Source organism: Orbicella faveolata, unplaced genomic scaffold (genome assembly GCF_042242905.1).
Source record: "Orbicella faveolata isolate gen_17 unplaced genomic scaffold, um_ofav_v1 contig_34, whole genome shotgun sequence".
Classification (NCBI taxonomy): Eukaryota; Metazoa; Cnidaria; class Anthozoa; order Scleractinia; family Merulinidae; genus Orbicella; species Orbicella faveolata.
The window spans coordinates 31,186,788-31,211,951 of NW_028301563.1; the positions used below are offsets into that span (position 1 = coordinate 31,186,788).

General features: G+C 39.1%; 2 protein-coding genes across 4 annotated transcripts; one reads left to right on the plus strand and one right to left on the minus strand.

The window, feature by feature from the left end:
• Positions 1-208: 208 nt before the first annotated feature.
• Positions 209-8,100, minus strand: LOC110054752 (elongation factor 1-delta-like). Of its 2 annotated transcripts, XM_089272410.1 has the most exons (12): positions 7,857-8,099; positions 6,317-6,385; positions 5,780-5,861; positions 4,622-4,684; positions 4,358-4,392; positions 3,906-3,998; positions 2,929-2,983; positions 2,023-2,069; positions 1,658-1,673; positions 1,213-1,275; positions 586-701; positions 209-300 (listed from the first exon to the last, which is right to left on the minus strand). In XM_089272410.1, the coding sequence occupies exons 1-12, from the start codon at positions 7,983-7,985 to the stop codon at positions 262-264; spliced, it is 807 nt and encodes a 268-aa protein (XP_089128536.1). In that variant the 5' UTR covers positions 7,986-8,099; the 3' UTR covers positions 209-261. The 2 variants fall into 2 exon arrangements, with proteins under 2 accessions (XP_089128536.1, XP_089128537.1); XM_089272411.1 differs by lacking the exon at positions 6,317-6,385 and having other exon boundaries at positions 7,857-8,100.
• Positions 8,101-8,181: 81 nt separating this feature from the next.
• On the plus strand, positions 8,182-24,808 carry LOC110054754 (sperm-associated antigen 1-like). 2 transcript variants are annotated; one of them, XM_089272405.1, is made up of 24 exons: positions 8,182-8,325; positions 8,541-8,695; positions 9,542-9,616; positions 9,923-10,007; positions 11,189-11,317; positions 12,247-12,311; positions 12,513-12,634; positions 13,138-13,299; positions 13,588-13,665; positions 14,092-14,198; positions 14,459-14,490; positions 14,932-15,383; positions 16,029-16,203; positions 17,641-17,721; positions 18,424-18,814; positions 19,484-19,591; positions 19,707-19,796; positions 20,269-20,382; positions 20,911-21,063; positions 21,821-21,943; positions 22,710-22,815; positions 23,293-23,367; positions 23,502-23,597; positions 24,044-24,620. In XM_089272405.1, the coding sequence occupies exons 2-24, from the start codon at positions 8,559-8,561 to the stop codon at positions 24,142-24,144; spliced, it is 3,057 nt and encodes a 1,018-aa protein (XP_089128531.1). In that variant the 5' UTR covers positions 8,182-8,325; positions 8,541-8,558; the 3' UTR covers positions 24,145-24,620. The 2 variants fall into 2 exon arrangements, with proteins under 2 accessions (XP_089128531.1, XP_089128532.1); XM_089272406.1 differs by lacking the exon at positions 11,189-11,317 and having other exon boundaries at positions 24,044-24,808.
• The last annotated feature ends 356 nt before the right edge of the window (positions 24,809-25,164 follow it).

Here is a 25,164-nt window from a genome sequence, read left to right on the forward strand (position 1 = left end):
CGAAACTTGCGGCTCAGTGCGAAAAAATGGCTCACAAAAAAATAAGGTAGAAGCGCGGCGCGGGAAGTCATCCGCCCCTGGCACAAGTCTCTCTCCCCTTTATTTCGCTCCGCCTTTTTTTGCGCCACACCTTAACTAATATTGAACGCCTGGGATCGGCTACATGGAGACAGAGCTGTCTATTACTCAGTGATTACTGAACAAAACATGAAAGAGTTCTAAGATGACATTTATTTGACTACTATTTTGAACAGCAATGATTTAGAGTTTGTTGAAAGCTGCAACATCTACACTTTGGACCTGAAAGGGAAAATGAGAGAAGAAAATTTAGCAACAATTTCACTAAGTTAAAACAAGAGAGAAAATCGTTAGACACGTTACACTATTGTTGTAAACCATTTTAAAATTAAACTGTAATATTGTTCCTTTGTGGCATCATTGTGATAAACAGTTAATTAATCCTCATTCCACAAAGGTTATTAAAAGCTAAATGTTTAGCGACTGAAAAAAACTCTGTTTGCAAATGGTATGTGTTTAGAGGGAATAGACCACAAAAAAGCTCTTCTATAGCGATGTTTTACTTACAAAATCCTCAAATTCTGTGATTTTTTCTTCCAGAAAATCCGTACCGACTTTATCATCTTCTACTACACAGGAAATTTGAAGTTTTTGCACACCATATGCAACAGGAATGAACTTGCCTGTCAATAAAATGCAATAACACTTTCTTAACAATAATCACAAGCTGCATGCAGCCTTTTACAGTGCGACTAATGAAAATGACCACAACTTTGTTGCCTTCGTAATGTACTGCTTTATTACAAGGATAATTTGATGGAAAACTATTAACTTTCACGATTTTTATTGGGTAAATTAAGTTTATTTTGTGGAAAATTTTGTCAGGTGACCTTGGTTGAAGTGGTCCTGCTGTGAAGACTACAATATATTGATATTTATTCTCTAAAGAACTGAATGACTTATGGTTACCAACGAGAGTTAATAAGTTGGTGTTGCATTAAATGAAAATTATGTAAAAATTATGAAAATGCCAACCTGGAATAATTGCTATTTTTCATGACAACAAACAGCAATGACCTCTGTTACACCAGGTTAAACTCTACAGCTCACTTGATTCTGAGATACTGAGATACTCAGTCTGTATTTTGAAGAGTTTACAGTTCGATCTGAGAGAGTTGGTCGATATGTACTTACTAGCTTTCCATTCAAGCCCATCACACTCGATAGAACGAACAGCTGCTTCCAGGGCTTTTAAATCTACAAAATATTGGGAGACAAACCAGAAGTCCTGTCAATGATGAAAACAGTATCTGGATGTAACTGTCAGTCCGACAAACAGAAGAATAACATTAAATGGTACTAAACCAGGTTACTTTTCAAGTCATCCTGCACTATCAACTTAAGGCGGTCCTTAGGCGGGTTTCCAGCACAAACAATTACTATTTCAAATGCAAATTTTCTCAAGAGGGAAGTGATGGCCAGCCTTGGAATTGCTGCTAAATTGAAATTGTCTGCTGCTGCAAATAAGTGGCTGGCTTTCATGAAGTACCCTCTCTTGAGCCGCTAAAACTAATAAGCAGCACCTGCACACTAAATCATACTTTTACAGTATTTATCGACTGATGTTACAGTACAGTACCTGTTTCATCATCCCACTGAGCAATGAGTTGTCAAAGAGAAAGAAAAACAAAACAAAAAAAGAAACATTAACACAAACACAGGATTTATGACAATCTGGAATGCTCCTAGTACTTAGAACTTAAATAAAACAGGCCCACTTAGGTTTGATATCATGTACATTGTAATTATTACTAATTTCTACAGAACCATAGACAAAAAAGTTCTTATTAAATAGTCACCCACATAGCTGTTATATTGGGTCGTTACACAATACTCCTGTACAAGAAAAACATAGCGTGACAACCCAAATGATGGTTGTATTAGGACATTAATACAACAGTAAAAGGTGTTTTTAGTTTATAAACTAACGGAAATCTACTTTACCGGTTTAACATCCAGAATGATGTTTGACTTTGCTATTAGCACTGGTTCTAAACAAAAAGAAAGAAAGAAAGAAAGAAAGAAAGACAGTTACGAGCAGAAAATCGGATGATGAAAATTACCCACATGTTCCAGGTCAGAAACGTTCATAATTTGCCATTCACGATCACTGAAATTTAAGTTGCACATAATTTCCAACGTTTAAACGTGCCTAAAGGGAACATTATTACTCATAAAATAACTGAGCAACTACATGTACTCTCAATGGTCGATAGCCGTGTTTAGATGAGAGTGTGTAAACACGGTTGTGACGTTTTAGATTCACACATATTTTTGAGAATTATTATTTTTTTATAAAAACAATAGAGCAATTTTTCCATGTTTACATAGCCTCAGGGAGGCTGGGAGATTTTTGAGAGTTATGCAAACTCAAGACTACATCTCAGGTTTGCATAACTGTCTCAAATTCTCCCAACCCTCCTCGTGTTTAGATGAGGCTATGTAAACTCAGGAAAATTGCACTGTTGCTTAAATATATTACATCACTGTGTAACAAACAGTGGAATCTGGATTTTGCGAGCCTCCGAAGGAAACAAGAATTGAAGAATTGGGTTGTTCAAGGAATGGGGGTAAACTTAATACTCTATCTGTTTGGCTGAGGAGAGGGGACAACATTTGTCCAAATTATCAGGAGTTATGCAAAATTAAGGGTTCCAGAAATTGGGATTCCATTTAACTACTCTTCAAAAGTCTTCAAAAAGCTGGATGGTCACTTCCAAATAATCTTACTTCAGGAAAGGGATTCTGTAGCCTTGTTGAGGAACCTAGAGAGTTAAAATCCATCTAATTGGGAGAACGAGTATATTTTCCATGATTTATGTTTTTATGGCATGCATTACTTTTTCTTACTTTTTGCTTTCTTAGCTGCATATGCTGCCAACCTGGCCTTCTTGGCTTCATTTTCCTATGAAAATACAATGCACTTAATTTAACATAAAAGGTGACAAAGTTGGTGAAAGAGAGTTTGTTTAATGTTTCCTTCAGCTTTCAACACCTAGTATTGGTCATGTAATGAAATGAGCTGACAGTCATAACACGATTACAAACTGACAAACTGCTTTGCAAAATGCAGGTAGAAGTCAAGGAATGATCCCAATTTCCTTATTTTTGATTCAGCCTTCACAGCTTGTGAGATTCATGCAAGATGCAGGTACATGTATTGTACCCATCCCAATTGGTAATGATTGCTCTTAATCAGCCTTTCACGCATGTCAATACTCACCACTTGCTCAAATTGTGAAAGTTAAGATTCAAGTGGTTCTAGTGGCACAACTGGTCCAAGTCGAACAACTGGAAAGTATATGACAACCCTCTAATATCAAAGCAGTATCTCAGAGACATTCTCATTGCCTGTCCATCTCCCAGAGGGGGGGGGGGGGGGGGCACTCTACAATGTCCTATACAGTGAGGCTCTGCCCTGAGGTCCAACCCCCTACCCTTTTGTATACTATTATGACAGAAAAGGTACTGGCCCTTTTGTATGCCATTATGGAAAAAAAGTACCTCTTTCACATACGTTCATAACTGGCCCGTATTATGAATAAATCACCAAAAAAGGAAGTCTTCTTGTCATTTTCATGTAGTGCCTAGTGCCTGATACAGCCATAAGGTGCGTCCGTTTGAAATATTTTAATTAAAGGCCCTTTAAAATAATTAAATGACAGATTTTCAAACCCTTTCATACATGTATACCTCAACTTGTGAAGAGCATACCCTTTTATAAATCTGAAGCCTGAAGAAGGTACCCCTTTCGAGCAGAGCCTCTCATGTAGGCCACTGTAGGGAGTACCCCAACCCCTAGGGTCTATCTAACAGTATTTTCTTACTTCTTCCTCATCATCATCATCATCATCATCGGAGCCAAACAAGTCAAAGTCGTCGTCATCATCTTCCTTGGCTTTTGTTTCTTTCTGTGGTGGCTAAGGTGTATGAAATGACCACATAATTAGATTTTAACAACTGCATTGTACAGAGCGAGTGGAAGATGGCTGTCAGGGATGACTGAGACCTCTGATACTTTGATTACCCACAACCTAGGCATGAGCCTCCACACAAGGTCAGTTGAGTGCCGGTCAGACTCAGTTAACTGTTGAGAAGGGGATGGGGTGCAGAAAAACTCTAACAAAAGAATTAAAACTCCACAAAACATTTGCTATGCCACACTCAAGCAGGTTACTATGATACTCTGAGTCTGCACTTATAAATATTTTAAATATGTACTTGATCTCTAATCTGTAAATATTGGTAGCAATAATAATGCTACATTCTGCAGACTTACTGCTGAAGATTGAGCTGTTGGCTGTGCTTTATTGCCTGAAAGAAAAATTGTCATCATGTCAAAAAAACAAATCTGACAATCATAATGACAAGATGCTAGTGCTCAAAACATTATAAAACAATACTGTTTTTCATATCCATAGCAATTCATCAACATTCACTTCATTTCCCAAAAACCAGTGTCTTGCCTGCAGTTACTAATAATTAGTTTATTTTTAATGGTGCAGGTAGATGTGGTGTAAATTACTGGTGGAAGCTCTCTCACCTTTTTCAAGTTGATCAACACGCAGGGTGAGTTTTTGAAGAGCTGCCTGCAATTCTTCAGTGACTGAAAAACATTGCGATTAAGATTAAAACAAGTCAGGTCAAAAATAAACTGCCATCAAAGTACAATCTAAATTGGATATAAAATACTACTGTTAAGTATTTTTGTGAGATTATCTGATAATCACAGCAAGTTATCACTCAGCAGTGGAAACAAGTCACTGGAAACTCAAGACCAGTACCATCATCAGGCTGTGCTGAGCAGAGGTACTGAACGCACACTGATCTAAATGGTACGCTAGCACTGAACTCCTATCATCTAGTCATCAAAGTTTGAGCCCTGCTAGGCTCATTACATGGCCCGGCCATAGCTAGTGATAGGCAAACCAAGGCACTTGCCTCATCCATTTTTTCATTTTTGCCCCTAAATACCATGGATGGACAAGTAAAAACAAACGATATAATCTCCCGACGTTTCGGCGACCTAATGATGCCATTATCAAGGGTACAAATGAGAATTAAATTAACAAGTGCGAGTTCAAGAGTTATAACTAATTTACATAGCGGAAGTGGCTACACAAATACTTTAGCACAGATAGAATCCGTTTGCACGTTCAAACTCGGTGTTAATTGTTTGATGTAAAGCATCTTGTTGACAAGACAATCGAATTTGTTCATGCATTTCTTGAGAACTCTGAAACAGCTGAGGAGGTCCTCAGGGACAGCACCCGTGTGGTTGTTGTCAAAGTGCTTGCGTATTGAAGATGACGTGCTTTTATGGCCGACCACGCAGGTGCTGTCCCTGAGGACCTCCTCAGCTGTTTCAAAGTTCTCAAGAGAATTTAATTTGGACATTGCAGTCATAATTTTTTTCAGACTACCGCCCTGTTTTGTGTTTATGTTCTTCAGCAATGCACTGTACTCTTACAGTGCCTCTCTTCACCCAGGTGTATAAATGGGTGTGAGCAAACTTAATGCTCAACCAAGAGTAGAAACATTACAGTTCTTGTCACCCATTGCTATGACCGTAACCAGAATAAGTGGCGTGGGCATGGGACACCTACACCACACCTGTGGGTCCAATCTTTACCCTTCTGGTCAGAGTTAACAAAACAAACCTAGTCTTACTAAGCAGATGTTTCTTTGTGTACTGAAGTACCTTTTTTGAGTTGTCTGTTTTCCTCCTCTAATGAAGCAATCCGTTTATCTCCTCCAGCTACAGCTGGTGTGGAAGAAGGAGCCTACATAAAAAACAAAATGCATGCATGGAATTAACAATAAATGACTGAGCATTAAATAGTAAGTGTAATAATGAGGTGGTCTCGTGAATTTAAGAGGTCCTCATTACTTAAACAAAGTTTTCTTTATCTGTACTAATAATTTGCTATTTCATAGGCATCTGAAATTTGATAAATATACTAAGAAGACTAAAGTGACTGTTTCTCAACTCGTCTCCTGATGCAAAAACATTGGTCAAAACAGACCCAAAAATTATTTTAAAAAGGTATGATCTATAGTTTCTTCATTCATTCAACCCGTTCTATATGAAACATAACACACATAATCCTGTTTGTGCCTAAGTTGCACATAAGGCCTTCCGTGTTCTAATATGAAAGGACTGCACTAAATGATGAGGTCATCAGGGGTTACACTGAACTTATTAGATGAAAGTTGGGGCAAGCTAAGTCTAGCTTACCGTGCTAAGAGTCTGTTGAATTTTTTTACGGGCTTTTGCTATCTCTTGAACCGGAGAAAAGCTTGAAGCCTGAGAGAGAAAAGAATGCATTTTGAAAAGGAATGAAGGACAGACATGAAAAATCAGAGGGAGTTACGTATAGTACTGGAAAGAACTGATGTCTGAGATTATTGAAGATTAAGAAAAGTCACACAGCGAATGGGTTGAGAATGTACAAATGTATGAAAAACTTTTATTGCTGGTAATTTGCGAAGACAAATAAAAAGTAAAGGAATGAAAACAGCAAACAACAGTAGTATGATAGTCAAGTTGTTTTACAATAACCATGATACAACACCAAAATACTCAATAAAGCATACAGTTAAGTGACAACAGTTACAATGCAAAACAGATCTGTTCATATATGTATACATCTGCACTCTTTATTGTACAAGATGATATGGAGTTGCACTCAACTTCCTCAAGAATTATTGAAGATTTATTGGGGATTTAGGGATTTAGTATTTAGAGTTAAGCAGCATTTCAGTAGTTTATGGTTAGGTTAGTATCTTAGGGTAAGCTTAGGGTTAGGTAGAGTAGACTTTGATTGTGAGGAGCAGGGATGGTGCAGGGGTGAGAGTGTTCACTTCCCACCATTGTGGCCCGGGTTCAATTCTAGCCTGGTGCCATATGTGGGTTGAGTTTGTTGTTGGTTCTTGCCTTGCTCCAAGGGTTTTTCTCTGGGTTCTCTGGTTTTCCTCCCTCCACAAAAACCAACAATTCCAAATTCCAGTTCAACCAGGATAGAGAACCCGTACAAAAACCGGTTAAGGCTGATGTGGATTCCTTTACAAATATTGTAATTTGGTCAGGTCAGGGTTAGTTTTCGGGTTAGGGTTAGCAATCAAATATTGTAAGGCTTGTTCCTCATGACGTAGTGCCTCCCCAAGCATGAGGGACATTGCACAGCAAAACAGCAAAATAAAATATGAAACAGATAGATATCAATGCAATTCTGAGGACCATTCCATTTTAGACATAATTTTTTACACCCCAATCCTTGTTGACAAGGATGGGCTCTACAACAGTCATTCCTGAGAAGATTACTACATCAGTATTGCTTGATGTTTGGAACATTTTTAAGAAGATTTTTTTTCTTGAGGGGGAAGTGGGGGGAGGTCTTGAGGGGTATTGAGACTTAATCAGCATTTTGATATCTTTAGGGATAAATTTTGACTTACCTTTTCTACAGGGGTAGTGAGGAGGAGGTGAGGGGGGGTGGGGGTGGACATAAAATGGATTGGCCCCGCTGAATTCAATCACTGAAACCAAAATATATTCCCCGGATAAATTCCTTTGCGCTCAGATTCCTTGCTGAATTTCTTTTCTTCAAACATATTGTTACGCTTTATTTCAATATGAGCTAATTTCTTACTGTCATGCTAAATCGTGTTTTATGGGTTGTAACTATGTTAAACGCCTATTGGACTGATTAATGTATTTTCCTCGTTTAGATCAATTCATTGTTTACATGGACGGAAATAAAAAAAAAAAACCGCACCTTTACTGAATTCGCTCCATGTGCCGGCTGAGCGATCGTTCCCGCGAGAAATCTTTGATAATGTGCCTCGGCTTGTTCATATTTCGGCCTGTCGACCCAGATGGATTCGTGAAGCATAGCTGAACTCATGACGGTCTTGAAATGAGCGATCAATTAATTCAGTTTTCAGCGAAACTTGTCCAATTCCGAGAAAGATGGAAAAAGGAACTTGCAAAGGTGCGGGTTTTATTCTTGTACCCAGTTTGCAAATATATCAAAAGATGTGATTGGTTCAATGGTAGAACTTTTCGAATCGAACCAATCACATAGCCTGAAAGAAAACGCACATGGCTGATGCGGTAGGACTATGCGGGCTCACTTCAGTGTCCAAAATGGTGATATTTCTGGGGAGTTCTCTTGGAAACCAAACTTTAGTTTAGATTTTAGCTACGAAATACAGACCACTGCAATATGAACAGATAACAAAAAGGTAAAGGTACTTTGAGAACGATTATAGAATCATTTGATTTTGTCACGGCTCGAAATTTACTCTAGGAAAATTTTACTGCCTGTGACAGAGCGAACGAAGACTTTAGCTAATGCTTTTTCGAAGTAAGCTGAAGTTAAATTTACTGTAGCCGATAGTGTTTTTCCAGCATCTTTGAGCATATAGCTGTTGATTATAAGCCTATCGTTGTGTTTTAGAGCTAGTTTACGGACGCCATGGGAGAAGATGTTGGGGCAGGACTTTTAGCGGGATCTAACACCACATCAGGAGTCCCAATTGAACACCTCGACTACACTTATGTCAAGGAGTGTAAAAATGGCAAAGAACTCGAAAAAATTCTCAAGGTTTTGCGGTGAGTAGTGGTTGATTTTTAATGTTGCAGCAACACTTTTTAGTTTTATCCAGTCTCTGAATTCTTCAAGTCCTGTGTAAAGATCTGATTGTCATCAAATTCTCCCTACCTTGAATGGCAGAAGTTGAAGAGTTCTTCTGTGTTCAGAGGCAGTTTTAGGGTGTCATGTGCAACTATCACCTTGAAATCATGCTGTTCATCCTAAAGAGCTTGTTTTCATGGATGATGTGTGATTAAGGGCCTACCTTCCAGGGGGGGTACTCTGTAAATCTTTGGGTGGAGTTGTGCCGCTGAGACACTCACCCTATACTAGACCATAATCAGCTTGATTTTGCAACCCAGTTCTAGACTAGGCGCCAAAAACCCTACCTTATTCCGGACTAGCTATTTTCCATACAGTTGTGATTCTGTCAATGTAAAGATCCCACTTGTGAGTTTCATATATTTCTATTCTGTAGTACCCCAGGTAAAGAGCCCTGTTCTAGACTAAATTATTTACACACTAGCCACTTTCCTGGTTACAAACTGAATAAAACTGTCTGATTTCTATACACTATCCTGGATTAAATTGCCTGAAAACCATACCCTTCACAGCAGCACATACTCATATAGCTTATATACGGTAGTACCCCCAGGACCTACCTAGAAAGTCACATAACTGCAGTTGACCTTCTGCAAACAGAACAGGTAGATTGCACACTTTGACATAAAAGACAATAGCTCTAGGAAGTCAGGGTTTGTTCTTTTATTTGGTGCTTAGAGTGAATATTCTGACGCACAGTATAAAAGGATGTAATGAAACTTGTGCAGTTTTCTGTTTAATATTGCCCAAAATCTAATTTGCAGATCTGGAGATGAAGGCTTTTATCCAGAACTAATTGAATTTACAGAAGAAAAGTTAAGGAAAATCAATCCTAAAAGGTGAGGTGGAAGTTTTGTACACTTTTAAGCATTGTTCTATGTTTAGAACTCACCCCCCCCCCCCCAGAAAATTTTGATCCCTTCTGTGGGGGTAGTGCGGATATTTTCTGGAACTTCACAATGTATAATGGGTCTTGTGTACTCAAGACACATACATGTAGGATTCAACTTTAAGTTTGACTGAACTTTAAGCTAAATTCTGTTAACAATATCTGATACACTGGACCTTGAGTTTTGTGTTTTTATAGTACTGCAGGTGCAAATACAACTGATGCTAGTTTTAATTTTTTTTTTTTTTTTTCACAGCAAAAGTCTTCGTAAAGAGCAGCCTATCAATACCTACCGTGATTTGACCAAAACAGAGGAAGAGGAGATCACAGATGATTTGCAAGTTTGTGTCATTATCATTTTTGTTGATGTTTTAGTGTTTAGATTAGAAAGTTTATAAATCTTATATCCACCCCTGACAATATTATTGATTAGAAAATAGCCCAAAGAAAAGATGCTCACTGACTGGTTTAAAGTTGCATTTCTTTATCTTGATAGAAACACAAAACTAGCATGAGCTGTTGTCGTAATGATGACACAAGTAAAGATAACTTACATTTTGACGATTCAAACAAAAAAGCAGTTTTCTGTTTATTTTCATGGTTGAATTTTCTAGCAGAGGTAGAAACATCTTCTGCATGTTTCTATCGAGTTATAGAAGCACTCACGATAGTTTGGGAGAACTGTGGAAACACTTGCCTGTTGGCTCATGTTCCCACAGCATTTCTCATTCTATAAGGTCGTAATACTAGCAATAATGATAAATATTGCATAAAACGTACAACAGTTTTTAAAGACATGTTTCGGCATGCTTATGCCATCTTCAGTTTAATAGAGTGACTAATGATACGTGACACAAGTTATATACTACAAAATATGAATAAATTATTTACAATATGCATTACAAAACAGTGGAAACGGAAATTACAGAGTTAAAAAGGTGTCGAAGTGATGTAACTGTTTGTTAAGGTCAGGTTTGTTCTTACTAATATAAAAGGCTTCTTTAAGTTTAAGATCAATAGAGCTATTCGCTGAGTCTAAGATGCGAAAACAAGAAGGTGTGTACATGCCCCTGCATGAAGAAAATTTTTCTCATTCTCCCAAACTTCTTCTTGTGTTTCTGTAACTCAAAAGAAACACACTACATGTTTTCTATTTCTTATTAAATCAGTGTTCATTGGCCAATTTTCATGATTGTCAGTAAGCGGACAGACACATGAATTTATAATTGATGCAATGCAGCAACAAGCAAGAGCAGGCAATTTGACAATTGTTATCGTAAAAAAACAGGACGGACACGTGAAAAACTGACGTCAATTTGTTAAGGTTAATTTGTTAAGAATAGAGTATATTAATGTTCCTCGTTCATAGGATATTGTCTTGATGTGATACCAATTTCTCAGAACTGACATTGAAAGAAATGCATGGTAAATGTAGGGAGAATTGAGATTCATTTTTATACTGTCCTGGTGCAGTTGCCAGCTGAATAACAGTTGGGTGATAAATGGTCTTTGAAATTCTTAGGAATGGATGGCAACTATTGAGCAGGCAGACAAATCATTGAAGACAGCAGGTGTGACAAGAGAATTAGAAAATGATAATCTCCCTCCAATCAGAACAACAACAGCAAGCAGTGAAGAGTCCCCTGCTAAGGTTTGTTAAGGGGCTTGTACTTAATCTTGGTGACTTTGAAGCTTTGCTGGTCAAAACGGTGCTGGTACTGGTTTAATATTTTGCTTGTTAGTGTGGTTTGCTGCTGGCTGAGGAATGAAAGAAGCAGAAAACATTTTTCTCACACATAGCTGGGAGTCTTAGTACAAGTGTGCAGGGGGTTTTCAGGTCACATGACTTGTGTAAGATTCAGTTTTTGTTTTGCCATCTGCCATTGCCTGTCATGCCCCACCCAGCCACCCATGAAGTATTTTTGGAATGTATTAAGTTGAAGTGAAATTATTCTCCAGCCACTTTTTTGTGTCGTTGTAAGACAGCTATGTTATGTTGATAAAGGTCAGGCTGCGTGGTTCGACTTGGCATATTGGCTCCCAGCGGTGTGTGAAAATTACTATCTAATGGAACTTTACAATTCAAATCTCAGATGCAGTCTCTGTTGTGTCAAAGTAGGTGAACTCAGTACTTGATCATGAAGGGAGACCATTCTCTGTTTAATCAGGCTGTTGCATATTAAATGAAATCTAACCTCTTAATTGTTTTATTTAACAAAATTTGTTACTATTTTTACTATTGCTGACAAGTTTAAATACAGTTAGACTCAAATACAAAGTTATTGCTTTGACACTAAATTATTGATAGACAATGTATGCACCGTTTGTAAGGAAAAAAGGAGAAAATACTAGGAAAAGATAATTCCACAAACTATTAGCCCATGCTACACTGAGACAGGTAGAACGAATCTGGCCACAGCTGTGGAAACAGAAACATTTTCAATTAAGTGTGATTTTTTTCAAACATTCCACTTGTGTTTGTGTAACTCTATAGAAACACAGTTAAAGTAGCCTAGTAATGTAGGTGACCTTGACAATGCCCACAGCAAGGCTGAATAGCGTTTTCTTTGACATCTGCAGCCACATCCCCCTGAGGAAAAGAAGGAAAAGACTGTGCTACCTCATGGCTATCAAGAGTGGGACAGGTAGATTGAAAAACAAATTCTTCTTAATTGCCTCCATAGCTATTTTATTGTAACAGTTAGCCAGGAGAATTTATTTTGTATCAACAAAAGCAAGTAAAGCTGCTGGTTTACTATGAAGCAGACAGGGTTGTATTTCATTTATGGTTGATTTATGTGAATCACCTTAGAGTGTTAACAGGCTCGGATTTTTTTTCCATTCAGATTTGACCCTGACAAGGAGATTGAGTCTCTGGAAAAACAAGAGGAGGAAGAAAAGAAAAAGAAACAGGAAAAAGCTAAAGCAATGAACAAAAGAGCTGTTGCATCAAATTTAGATTTAAAAGGTAAGTTTGCATTGAGCACAAGTCAGTCTGAGACAGAGCTGATGAGGATCTTGTCCTAAGAACTGGCTGGTTGGTTGTCTGGCTGGCTGACTCTCTGTCTGTCTGTCTGCCTGCCTGTCTGCCAGTCTGTCTGTCTGTCTGTCTGCCTGTCTGGCCATCTGGCCTTCTGTTAATCTACCACTTGTTCTCAGTCCCACACTTTATTACCTGTTCATTTTAGCAATGGTAGGCATGCAGAACTCAACAATAATTATTCCTTGCATATTCACTACGACACTTTCTGTATTTACCAACCTGATCAAGCTAAAACAGGCGTGATTTGGCTGTGCATAGCTACCAGTTATTTGTGAGAAAGGATAACATTATTCAACTCTGTTGATAGCCAGGTATTGATGCAGATACATTTGCACACAAGTATAACCTTCCAGTGCAACCTTCAATATAGTTAGAAAAATAATTTACAGATTTATTATTAATATATATATTTTTTTTATTCTGAAAAGACAAAAGTGAGACTGAAAGACAAGTCCTAGCCAACAGAGAAAAGGAGAAAGGCAATGAATCATTTCAGACTGGCAACTATTCTGAGGCTTTGATGTATTATTGCCGCAGCATTGAGCTGAATCCCAAAGCAGCAGCTGTTTATAACAACAGAGCACTTGCAGGTACATGCACCATGACACTGGCAGTGCATATGAAATTTTGGTATTGCAAATAGGGCACTTGTTAGGGACAGAATGCTTATGCAGTGCTGTAACGTTGAAATTAGAAAGCTACAACTGTGATCCCAGATTAGTGTCAGTCAGTTTGAAAACAACTGGCTCAGGATATCTCACTCACTCACGCATCCTCTTCACCTCTTCGTGAGTGGAGCATAAGGCCACAGCTCAGGATACCTAGTTTGGATTAAGTACCACAGACAGACCATGCTTTTGTTCTTTTTTCTCTTGAAGAAATAAGGCTTGAAAAGTTCCAAGAAGCCGTGGCTGACTGCAACCATGTCCTTAGTATGGAGCCCAAGAACGTCAAAGGTATTGCAGCAGTATTTTTTGTGCGACTTAATTTTTTAACTACCAACCATGAAAAATCATACTATAAAAAGCTCTGTTTTTCACTCAATGCATGCTTTGTAGTATTGAAACTAAATAATACAGGTAAGGTTATGATAAGTACATTTTGCGAACTGTACATGTCCCATGCAAAAGTAGTTTGGAACCTCTAGAGACATGTCGTTTGTCCCAAGACATTGAGAGACTGGGAAAAACTGTGAGTTCTGATGATTGAGTTTCTTGATATAAGACTCAACGGCTGTTTGTGAGGAGGCACTGAAACTAGCATACCAGTAGATATACTTGCCATGTTTCTGTGTTCTGTCCAGGGCATGTCATTTGAAGCTTGAAACAAAGGTCATCTGTGTTAGTGAATTTTACTTAAATTCTTTTGCTTTGAATTTGTAGCTTACCTAAGGAGGGCCATAGCTCAGCAAGGACAAGGGCTGAATCAAGAAGCCAAGGAGGACCTTTCTCAAGTTCTTGCTATAGAACCGAACAATAAGAGAGCTAAGGTACATATTTTCTATTTTTTTTTTTTTTTTTTTTTTTTTTTTGGCTGGAAGCACAATATCAAGTGTTGATCAGTACAAGTACAAACTCAAGTTTTCAGTTTCCTATGAGCAAAATAGTTCATGGCCAAGGCATAGACAAGTTGTCTACTGCTTCTCCCCCTCCTCCCCCATCATAAATTTTAGTGGCTTTCCTTGGACAGTGGATTTTTCCTGGGATCAAACAACAACTCACTTAATGTAATTTTATTTCATTAACAAAGGAATTGCTTGAGGAAATGAAGAAAAAAGAAAGGTAATAGGTGTTTATGTGTTTAAAGTTTTAGAACAGTCTAGATAAGTCAATTGTTATTAATTATTTCTTAGCATGTGGTTTTGTTTTATTGTTTTTGGAAGAATTAATCACATGGAAGTAGTTGTTTGAAACCCCTTGGTGATGCAATAGAATTTCAGTCAAACTCAGGGTGCACTTGAAGTATACTTATTAATGTTTAGTATTTTTTTTTATCTTCAATATTTGCCCTAAGTTCAATTTATTGTACGTCACTGTAGATTACTTATTTATACTAAGGTTTTGAACATGTGTTTACGAAGTGAATTTCTTCAAAGTAACATGGTAAAGATACAATACGATACAATGCTTTATTTAATGTGGGATTTATGCTTAGCTAATGAGCTCGTTTACAGTAGGTTATGTACAGTATTTTCACTTTGTTGTCATTTGATTTCTTTCTAGTACAAAAAGAGATCCAAGCAAGGTTGAAATACCAGAAGATCCAAAAAACTTCCAAAATGAATCTGAAGATAATGATAGAACTTCCTCAAACACTAGTAATTCTTTTGTAACAGAAAACACTGCTTCAGCTAAACCAAAGGGAAAAAGGTTAAAGATTGTGGAGGTAGATGGTGGAAAAGAGACAAAAACCTCTCAGAATTTAAATGGTGAAGGCTGTGTTGGTGAAACATCAAATGAAGCGCGTAATGATATGGAGCAACAAACAGAACCTCTTGACAAAACTAGGGAGAGTAGCAATTTGCATTCAGTTGAGAAATCACAGGTGGAGCCGGAGCCTGAATTGCCTGCACTGGTGCTGAAAGCTCAGGAAGATGGATCAAAAATGTTTAAGCTCGGACGATATGCTGAAGCAGCAGAACAATTTACACAAGCCATTGATATCCTTCAGAAAGGTAACAAAGGCAAATGTAATGTAATAGTTTGAACCTTACACTGGAAGAGGTAATTGTACTAGACATAGCAAGCATTCCAGGCATTTTGATTGGTTCTTTCTTGGTCAGGATGCAGCTATAAGGACGGTTTCCATAAGTTTTTTGGAAACAATCATTTGTTGCATATTTTTTTTGTTTTCAAAAGCACAGGCAAAGTGCAATAATTATACTAAACTATTTAGTACTAACCTTACTTATTCTAGCTTTACTGTACAGGGGTATATTAGCCCTTAGTCATTTTTGTACAGAACTCAAGTGTGCTCAGTCCATACTACACACAAGCTCAGTCCAATATTCCACAGTATGGCCCTCTCGCTCAGTTAGTAAGAGGTTATTTTTTATCTCAAGAGTATCGTTAATCACACTGTGTAGTTTGATTGCGGTCAGACAAATATAAACTTAATATGTTGTTATTGTTAACAAACAGTACTTTCGTTCAATCCACGTCTTTCATACTCCAAAGTACAAAGGTGACTGCTCTTCTGGTTGTCAAAAGAGGACATCTTGTTTAACAGGACATAAAAAGCATACTGTGTTTTTCGTTAGTTCGCAACTTAGATTCTGACTGAGTGTTAATTTCCAGCTCTCTGCTGTTCTTCTCCACAGATAAAGTTGTATTCCACAGACCTCTGTGTGCCTTGTTGTGTAACCGTGGCTCATGTATGATGAAGATTGGTGACTGCACTGGTTGTATTTCGGATTGTACAGCAGCTCTGGAAATTATACCAGGTGCTTTTCGACCATTGCTTAAGAGAGCAACAGCATATGAAATCTCAGAAAAGTATGCAAATGTTCCCAATGGTTCTATTATAGTTTGTGTTTTGAACCCTGGGAGGAGCAGTGCCCTCATGGTTAGTGCACTCGTCTCCGAATCGTGTAGTCCAGGTTTGAGCCCTGGTTGGGTTATTCTGTTGTGTTCTTGGGTAAGACACTTTACTCTCACAGTGCCTCTCTCCACCCAGGTGTATAAATGGCTACCGTCGACCTTAATGCTGGGGGTAACCCTGTGATGGACTAGCATCCCATCTTGGGTGGAGTGGAAATACACCTAGTTGTGTCATGCTACAGGAACTGGGATAAGCTTGTATGCAGACTTTACCTTTGATCCCCTAGATATTAGTTTATAATAGGAAGACAGATATCTCTTGTCTGGCCTTCTTCATCCCTGGTCATTGTGTGTGATAGCAACTTCTGAGAATTTTATATTTATATAAATGTGACTCTACTACACATAATCACAGAAATTGGTGGAAATTGTTGCACAACAACTAAGCTGTGACAGCCACAACAATTTCAGTAATGCTGTGTTCATGTAGAAGTATGGAACATTTTGGCCTGAAGTTCAGATTTATTTCAAACAGCTGATGAAAAGACATGTGTGACACTTAGGCGAGGCCTGTGTTTTTTAACATGAAACTAGCAACTTTGTTATAGTTTCAAACAAGCTACTCTTGCAAAAGGCATACATTCATTTGTGAAAAAGAGCAAATTGTCATGAATACAACAGTTTAATTATGTTGCTATGGAATATTTCTGTTATTTCATAATCACATTGTAATGCTGATATCATTATTTTTTACAAATCTTGTGAGAGGATCAAAGCCAAACATTCAAAGGTTTCAGAAAACACCCTTTAAGAAAGTGTGCATTGAAAGCTGTATTTTTTGTCATTCTCCCAAACTTCCACAATTAGATTATGAGCTCAAGATTTCTGTCACGCAATAGTTGACAAGGACGTGGCCCAAGTCAACTGTCACGCATAGAAATCAAGAGCATATAATCTAATTCTGTTAGTATAAATCTATTAGACCCTCAAAACTTGATCTAAATCCTCTTCACAGATGCTTCGAAAACGCAAAGAAGCGGCCACCAGCATGTTAACAAGCACACACTGCCACGCTACTCACTATCTACAACAGAATAGATAGTGAGTTGTGTAGAAGTGAACCGGGTCAGAGAATGCCATTCATGATAGAGTGCTAGTAGATTTATACTAAAACTTGATAGTACAATGCACATTGTACTGGCAGACTGGCAGCTTTTAAAGGACTCCCACAGGAAATGAGACTTGCGTTAAGAGACTAGACCCAACCCACTATAGACAAGAATCAATCTGATGTCTCTTGCAAGAGGGTGGCAGTCATATGAACATTTAACTTGCATTGTAGTTTGGTACATAACATTCTTTCATACTGTTTTGATTTGGTTTGTTTTTAAGACATGCCAAGGCCTGGCAGGATTATCAGATGGCATTGAAAATCTGGCCACAACACTTGTCGGCAATACAAGGAAACCACAGGTGATCTCATGTTGTTTATAAGCTGTTCATGTTACTTTCAGACTCTAAATTATACCAGCTGGGAATCAAAACTGACTATAGACCTGTCAACTTAGATTATCCCATCATGACCAAACTTAAACCATCTTGTGGTCATAACCATACTATAAATTGCACTTATAAGCCCCCTGCTTATAGACCCATATACCTGTAAACCAAAAAATACATCTATTTATGAGCCCCCACCCCCCCTCCCATCCAGATGTAAGCCCCCCTCTAGCTCTCCTTGTTTTGAATTTGTTTTATTATGATGTTTTAAGGCTTAATTACCAGAAAATAAAAAAACCTATTTCAATCAGCATGTGCAGCTATAGCTCGTTTTGAGAAGGTTTTTTTTTTCCAGCTCGGATATAAGCCCCTCCATTAATAAGCCCATCTAAATGCCCTTACGCAGTTGTAGAAGGCCAGGGCTCGTAAGTGACAGTTTACGGTACTTGTCGACACTTCCAACTTTACTGATCCTTGTAGAGTATAGAACATGCACATGTCACAATTATGAAACTAGTAAATATCCTTGATTAAAGGCTTTGTTGTAACTTTTGCCTTCTTTTGTAGCTGACTTGAGATGGTGTTTTTGTTCGGTTTTTTTTTTTTTTTTTTTGGGAGGTGGGGTTGGTTTGATTTTGTTTTTCATGAAATTTAATTTGATTCTCTTTTCCCCAGGGTTTCCAAATCACTTGAGAATCTGTATGGACCTGAATGGAAAGACAAAGTATCACCTCCAAAACCCAGTTCTTCCTCTGCCCAAGCTAAAATCGATAACTCATTGACTCATCTCACCCCTACGCAGACTGCAAGTGAAGACACAAACCATCCCCACCCACCACAGTCAGACATAAGTGCCACAAAAATCACAACTGAGTCTTCTCCCACACATGATACTATTGGTGCAACAAGTGCAGCCCAACCCTCTCCTACAGAGGGTGCCACTGGAGGCACATCTGCCACTGGTGACCCCTCCCCTGTGACAGGTAATTCCACAGTCCAGTCTCCTGTTGACCCAGCTGTGAGGTTTTCACAGTGTAAAGATCAGGGAAATTCTTTTGTTAAACAGGTAGGTTTGCCTGAGTGCACAAACTGCACTTTTGTGACCATGCACTTGTAGAATATGTGTTAAAAAGTGTATCTGTATTTTATTGCAGTTCTATAAAATTATTCTAAAATGGACGCTAACTTGGCTCCTAGGCTTAGGGGAATAAAACAAGGGTGATCCCTCAGCCTTAGAGCCAAGGAAGACTTTTGATACATGCAGTAGCTCATCTATATTGTCCAGAGAGCTTGAAATGGTAGTCTAGCCATAATGGTTAGTGCATAATGACTCTGGATCGTGCAGTCAAAGTTGGAGCCCTGGCCAGGGTTATTTTGTTGTGTTCTTAATGGGCAAGGCACTTAACTCTCACAGTGCCTCTCTCCACCCAGGTGTATAAAACTGATGTCAACTGGTGATCTTTTAGGACCATCTGGGTAAACATTAATTTTGGGTGGGGAGGGGGGGGTCCTGCAATGGACTTTCTCTCCCCCCCCCCTTTCCACAAGGGAAGTAATCAATACAGTTAGTCCCTCTGTCTAACTCTGTCCAATGGAAATCAGAAAGCCCTCCTTCCCCTCACCCCCCTAAAATGCACTGAGCTGTCAAGCTCTGTCTGTCCGACACTCTCTCTAGCCAAGACTTATAGGCGGGGATAACGAAATGTTATTATAATCTCTTTTTTTTGTCGAACAGAACCGCTATGAGGAAGCTGTTAAATGTTATAATGAGTGCACTGACATTGACCCGGAAAATGTGGCTGTTTACACAAACAGAGCACTGTGTTACCTGCGGCTAAATCAGGTAAATATATCAACTCTCCTTACCAAACGCCATACAATTCTTAGAATGAAAGAGTTGAGAATTTAGTGGTTTATCAAGACTGTTTTTGTCGATGTTTTTTCCTTTATGTTTGTAGCATGAGCTGGCAATAGTGGACACTACAGAAGCGCTAAGACTTCAACCCGACAATGTCAAAGCACTTTTCCGGAGAGCTCTTGCAAAAAAGGTTTGTTTCACGCGTATGAAAAGAAAATAAGCAGGATGCATGTACGTGTATTCCTTGAGTCATACTTTTAGTTGAAAATTTGTTAGAGCGGGAGTCAGTCTAGCAGGGCTTTTCTATGACAAATTCGTGTCTTTACCTTACCTCAAATAATAATGTTTGTTGGAACTCCAAATTTTAAGGAGCAGTATCACAAGCAGTGTTCGAGAAGTGAAAACCATAATAAACATCGACGAAAACCTGAAAGCAATGGTCTAGTTTTGATGGAAATTACTATACTTATGCACTAAAGCTATAAAAAGGAATGTAGGTTAGTATGATTTACGCGTGCACAAGGTTTTTTGCACAACTTTTTCAGTTCATAAAAGATATCGCAGATATGGCTAAAAGTGTATGACTTCATTCAGCAATTCAGCTCTTGTGGTAGTCAAGGAAACCCTCTGTTGTAATTGTGTGTCCTCTTTGTGATTGACAGGCGTTGTGCCAATACGATTCTGCCGCCAGAGATCTGTTTGCACTTCAAAAAATTGAACCAAAGAACGTTGCCGCTAAAAAGGAGCTGGAAATCGTGTTGGACTTGTGCCGAAAGGTACTCAAACATGTTTACTGTTTCTTTCTTGCTTTTTTTTTACCTCGTACAGGAACAAGTTAGGTAGTTTGTTAGTCTGTTGTGATGACGTACAGGCACAACATTTCGTTTTTTAATTTTTTAATTTTTCTAATCCTTCACGATTCAAATCAAATCGAAGGAATTTAAAAACGCCGGCTTTGCGTTTTAGTGTGGACGGGGAACATTTTGAAAACGGAGTTTTTCGAAAACGATGACGTCTCGATAATCATGTGACCGGGTTTTTTTCAAACACAAATCCAAAATGACCGATGATTGTTGCCTTTTGAAATTCCTCCGGCGTAGTATGAATAGGGCCCTAATGCTTATATCCGGCTCTAAACGCTCTAAGCCTGGTCACTATATTGGCATTAAATTTAACTCTCGCAATGCCTTCCTGTACTGGAGTATAGCAAAACTGCAAGTCCGAAACCAGGTTATAGCGTATGCGGAAACGAAACTTTGCTATGAAAAAAGTACCAGGATTGTGGGGTTTGTTTGTTTGTGTAGGAACGAAGGTCGTCACAAACCAAAGAGCAGAAACCAAAGAAAAAGACAAACGACAAGAAAGCCGAAAAACAGACACCGCAGACGAACCATGAACAGAAGGCGCCAAAATGGAGAAGGATACCTATCAAGGACGTGCAGGAAAATGACGAAGAGGTTTGACGGGTTGACGTTTTAGTCGAAAGCGCGGGTAAACAGACAGCTAAAGCTTTGCCGCTTCACAGTCAACTTAGAGTCAACCAGAAAAAATTCCATTCTGATGACGTAGCTATACAGAGATTCGCGCAGTTAATCTCATTGGTTGCGTAGCTGTGAATTTTCCCGCGCAATCAACAATCAGTGAGAGTCGCCATAAGGATGCATACAAGACCAGTCATGTATATGGGGTACTCTCAAGCCGTGTAAAAATCTACCGACAAAAGCGTTTGTGCAACTCCCGGCGGGGGTGGGGGGGGGGGGGCATTCCCTTATATGGGATACCTGGTATGTGCAGCCCCAAAGGGTATGTTTTTTTAGTCGTTTTGGTCGTAAATAGGGTATCGATTTTGGTTGTTTTGGTCTTAAATAGGATATGGTTTTTGCAATCTTGTCTTGAACTCGTTTTTTTAGAGGAAGCAACTTTTTTACCATCATCGATAAGACCATCAACAAAAGCCCTTCACAATGTCTTTAACATCGGCCTAAACTAGATAACTGATTATGAGACAGGTCTGAAACAGGGTATTGATTTAAGGGTCAGGTCTTAAATAGGGAATCTAATTTTTGGCCAGATAATAACTAGGGTAGCGAAAATCACAGATTTTGATCTTAACTAGGGTAAGGGTTTTGGGAAGCAGGCCACACCCACCATATTTTTTTGGGAGTACCCCCGGGGGATGGAACTGTTTTTGATCCCTTATCATTTGTTTCTTAGGATGATGAACACCCAGTCTCCTCATCAAAACGACAGTCTTCTTCAAACAAACCTCCGGGCGAAGTTCCAATGACAAACTTAGATCAGGAGCCTGCAGCGGTGAGGCCAGTCAAGCTTGCCAAGGTTTGTAACGTCCCGTTATTGTTTGTCCTTTATGTTACTGCGTTCCTCTCAAGCCTTGACATGCGAGGTCTTATCAAGATAGCGAGATGTTTTACGACAGAAAGGTTTGAGCTCGACATCATGATCGAACACGTTTGCTTGAAGCATGACCGAAGGCGCTTTTCATTCGATGAAAAATTCTGGCTTGAATTTCCGGAAATTTTCAGCGACGAATGGAACAGCATTTTCCGAAACATCCGGAAAAGAGGGCAACATCGCGAAGTCTACCCAAATTTTCGGAAATTTCGTACCGAAAATTTCCGCTCCATTTGATATTCGGTTGAATGGTTCGCTTTTCGGAAATTAGTAAATTCCTGGATTTCTTGAAACTTTCCCAAGAAAGTTTCGTCAGTACCATTTGTCCCCGTGTTCCAAATTTTCGGAATTTTTCGTTGAACGCAAAGCACCCTGAAACTACCCCAGTGATGGGGTATTTTGGATCTTAGCCAGACAAAACACGTTAAACATGGTGGCCAAAAGCAAATACGAAGGGCAATCCCAAGAGTTACTTTCAACCGGTAAGAAATGTGAGCGATGCAAATACAAACAAGCTTAAACTACAAAAAAAACGTGTCTCGTTCAAACCTGCTCACTCTGAACGTGTTTTAGTGCTAGTGTGAACGCAAATTGTAGACGTGTGTTGGATTAAAAGCTCTGTTTTGCATATGCTATGTGTTTCGTTGGGTGGATGTGGAATAAACGAAGTCTCGTGTCTTTTTATCAATAGAACACCGCTTATGATTTCTTTCAAGCCTGGAACTCGGTTAAGAAGAACAACACTAAAGACTACGCTGACTTACTGAGACAGCTGGAGACGAAACGCCTTGCTAAAGGTAAATACAGTTTGTGGGATGGTGAGGTGGTTAGGTTTAAAGGGATGGTGAAGATAGAAAGAAGAATGGAGCAAATGAAGAGGAGACAAGAGACGGGGGTAAGGAGAGGAGAGGAGGGGAAGGGACGGGACGGGACGGGACGGAATGGGAAGGGCAGAGTGAGGATTGAGAACGAAAAGGAAGGGATAGGGGAAGAAGTAGTGAATGGAAAGGAAAGTGAGAGTAGAGAAGACAAGAGGCGGAAAAGGAGCAAAGGGAAGAGATAGAAGAAAGTAGGGAAAGGGAAGGAGAGAGGGAAGGAAGGAAATAAGAGGGAAAAGGTACAGAGGAGGCTGACAGAAAGGAAGAGGTAGAAAAGCGAGGTGTGAAACTGGATAGTGCAATTAGCATCGCAAGCTATGACCAGAGGCTTTCTTGTGCGGGTGAAGTGTGCTGCATTCTATATGATTTCTACAATGATTTTGTTTTATTGTTCAGTTCTTAGTAACAAGCTCGATGCGCCGATGTTAAATGGCATTATTGCAGCACTCAGTCAAGAAATTGTGCCACAAGGTAACTGCTAGTTTCAGTGTAAACTGTGTGTTCTTCTCAAGCATTGCACTGGCATTAAATCGACAGTAGAGGAAACAAATCTTGGTGTTGTTGTAGGAACCAAACAAAATCTAACGATCAATGTATTTCACTAGGAGAAGAAAACTTGGCGTGGGACATCCTTGAACAGCTGAGTCACGTAGAACGATTTGATATGGTGTCGCTGTTTATGTCTTCTAAGGAGAAGAAAGGTGAGGACGTTCTGCAGCCGATATTAGAGTGAGTAGCTCGTCCTTTTTGACTGACCGACTGTCTGTCTGTCTGTCTTTCTGTCTGTCTGTCTGTCTGACTAACTGACTGTCTAACTGACTGTCTAACTGACTAGCAGACCTACAGACAGACAGACTCGCTGACAGACTGACTGACGGACGGATGGACTGACTGACTGAATGTCTGACATACTGACTGGCCGATGGACGGACGGACTGACTGACGGACGCACGGACGGGTACATGGACCAACGGATTGATGGACTGCGGACTAACCTACTGACTGTTTTTCTGTCTGTCTGTCTGTCTGTCTGTCAAACTTTCTGACTGATGGTCCGACTGTATGACTGTGTGACTGTCTGACTGACTGAGTTTGATTTAAAAGAAGGTTCGTCCTGAGAATTCATTCATTCTTTTCTCTTCAACAGAACTTCAACAACTGTTCTCCAAGCTGCAAGCTTCCTTTTCACAACAGAACTTTGTGACCAGTGATGACTTTGACCGGTTACGAAAGAAATACAGAACATAGGCGCTTGCTGTACACATCTACAATAACAATGTCTCAGCCATAAACTTTCACTCTAGAGCTTTATCTCCCAAACCTGTTCTTTACGTTAATGTTGTGTGAATGTTGTTTTAATGTTACCCAGTGTTAGTAGCGAGAGCCTGATAGATGGTACATAAACACAACCTTGTTTATAATTTCTTAATTTCTTCGCCAATCTACGTGAAAATATATTGACTCTTTTTACCCCGCGCGTGGCGTCTCCTCGCACATTCTCGCGTGTTGCCCACTCGGCTGATACTGGAGGGATTGGCGGTTTCACGTAGTCTAATCTGGACTGGACCCTGGACTCTGGAATATTACCTGTGTTCTATGATGAAGAGCATTACGGACCAGTTTTATCTAATATCACAGCAACGAAGATTGCCAAGAGGTGTGCTTAATTCTCCGTTCTAAACTCTTTGTAGACTAAGCTCGATATAAAATAATGAGTTTTGAAACTTGTGTTCCTTGCTCGACTCGACACGAGTTATTGAAAAGCGACGCGCGGAAGCGAAGCGCTAAGTTTGATGCGTTTTCACAAGGCTGCAGAGAGAGCGAGAAAAACTGAACGGCGTTAAAACAAAGGAAAGATGTGCACTGTTATTTTATTAAAGGAACTGCGTGACAGTTTGCACATCTTGATAAATTTAGCCTGAAGTTTTCAAGTTCATCATTTGTAATCCGTGTTAATCTTGTCCACCCTTGACCATCCTTGTTCCTGTATGGTTTATTATTATCTCTTTGATGTCTTTCTATCTTAGTAAACTACTATTTTCAGTTTTCCTTCAATTTAAAGGGATTTTGTACTTGGCCAAAATTACTCAAAATACCGTGACTGAGATGGTGAATCAGTAAGACCCAGACAAACAAAAGGAAATAGCAGTTTGTGCAGATTAATTTCACTTCTAAAACTTTTTCAACGCCGAGGCTAAGATTCTGGTAGAATAACGAGAAGACCAAGTCATCACGTATTTATACACATTCGATGCACTTAAAAAAATA